Below are 1,738 nucleotides of genomic sequence, written 5' to 3'. Positions count from 1 at the left end.
AGGGGCACTGGGTCAGGATGTTTACAAATGGGGCCTGGTACAAAAAGGTTGAGAAACACTGCTCTAGAGGATATCCAAGTGCAATCAGCCTGGAGTCGAAAAACAAGCTGTTACACAAGCAAAAGGCTGCAACTGGTCTCTTGTGCAGGCTCTTCTCATCTGGACTGCCTTTCTCCAGCAGTGCCAGGTCTTAAATATGAAATTATCATATTGGAAGCTCTAAATTACTATTTTTGCTGAAAAACTATTGTACACTGAAAAAAATATGCAAACAAATCTGCAAATAAGTCCTATTTACTTTCTATTGCTCACTGCATCTCCAGTGAGTGAGTGAGAACTGGGTCATCCAAGTTGAAGCATTTCTGTATTTCAAGACAAGCAGTCATAAAAAAGTACAGACAGCAAGCCCTCCCTAGCTAGGTTGCTTCTTGGGGCCGAATGGCTGGGGGAAGCAGAACTTAGGGGCATCCGAACCTCAAGCCTCTGGGCTTGGGCCTGCAAGTAGGATGCCCACTAAAGGTTTTGGGAACATCTGAAGCCCCAGGATGTTTGCTGGTAGTAGGGCCACTTACAATTCTGGACTGACTCTCAGATTTGGAATTCATTTTGGCTAATTTGGCTTGGAATATGGGAAATTCAAATAAATAATGAAAAACTCCCTGAGCGCCTTGGGTTGTGCATAGGCCACATCAATTACCTGCTCCAAAAATTATTGGGTAGCCAGGTTGTAGCTGTAAGGGTCTAGATGCAACAAGGAACCAGGCCTCATGGTAGAGGTGGTATGTTTTATTATACCAACTAGATTTTTGCAAATTTTTTTTGCAATTTCTTTCTTTTTATTTGTTTATTTATTTTTTACAAAAATCAAGCCGGTCTAATAAAGGATTATCACCTCTTGCCACGAGTCCTGCCTCAAAAAACCAAACCGATCGTCCACTTGGAGCACGTTTACTATTATTAATCGTGCGTTGTACCAGGGCTGAAACGACCATACAGAGGGGATAATTACCGCCCACCTGGCAACGCTGCCTTTGTGCTCCCAGTTGCTGAGGTCCTCTCTAGCCAGTTCAGCAGGGCTGCCTGGCCGCAGATTGGCTGGCAGTGAGCTCATGTATTTATGTAGCTTTTTTTCCCCCACCTTTCGCACAGCAGCAGCAGCGCACCGAGTAGCCTTCTTCAGTGCAGTTAGCTGCTGCCTTGGTCGGAGCGTTTTTGTGTCTTTCTGCCACCCCGGCTGCGCCGTGTTGGCGCTGCAGAAATGTGTGGGCTCCTCATTGCGTGTATTACGCTCTTAGGTAGGGTTTATTGACGTCAGGAGGAGGCAATGGCTGAGCCCGCGGCTGCCGAGCTTGGTGCTGCAGTCCCCTCCAGCAGCAGCAGATGATCCGGGAGCAGGGGCTCGCGCTGCTGCTGTCACATGCGGTTACACTCATTGACTTGCAGGGGCCGGAGCATTGAAGGCCCCCGGGAGGCACTGCGCCCCGCGGCACGACTGCCTGAGGTGACATCCGTGAAGCTGCCTGTGGAAATGGAGGAATAAAAAGCCAGAGGAGTTGGGGCTCTGTGATGCCGGCAGCACTCGCAGGACTCTTTCCCCCCTTCCTCTTCTCTTGCTCTCGGATTTGACATCATGTATGTGGCTGATGGCTGGGTTTTTAGGAACGGCTGAAAGAAGAGGCTAGAGAAGCGTTTAGTAGCCTTGTTCTGATTTGAAAGGATCTTTTTTTTTTTTTTTTTT

The 1,738-nt window shown here is 48.1% G+C and overlaps 1 protein-coding gene across 1 annotated transcript in view; it reads left to right on the top strand.

Moving 5' to 3' along the window:
• Nucleotides 1-1,302: 1,302 nt before the first annotated feature.
• RHOBTB3 (Rho related BTB domain containing 3) overlaps nt 1,303-1,738 on the top strand; it is a 75,030-nt gene continuing 74,594 nt past the window's right edge. The window contains exon 1 of the mRNA XM_019516868.1: nt 1,303-1,632. Within this exon, the coding sequence (XP_019372413.1) occupies nt 1,631-1,632 (2 nt within the window). The 5' untranslated portion in view covers nt 1,303-1,630. The remainder of the gene's footprint in view (nt 1,633-1,738) is intronic.

This window comes from Gavialis gangeticus, unplaced genomic scaffold (assembly GCF_001723915.1).
Source record: "Gavialis gangeticus isolate Ggan-Ray unplaced genomic scaffold, GavGan_comp1, whole genome shotgun sequence".
Classification (NCBI taxonomy): Eukaryota; Metazoa; Chordata; order Crocodylia; family Gavialidae; genus Gavialis; species Gavialis gangeticus.
Note: the sequence above shows the minus strand (reverse complement) of the source record. Positions and strands in the feature narration are given on the sequence as shown.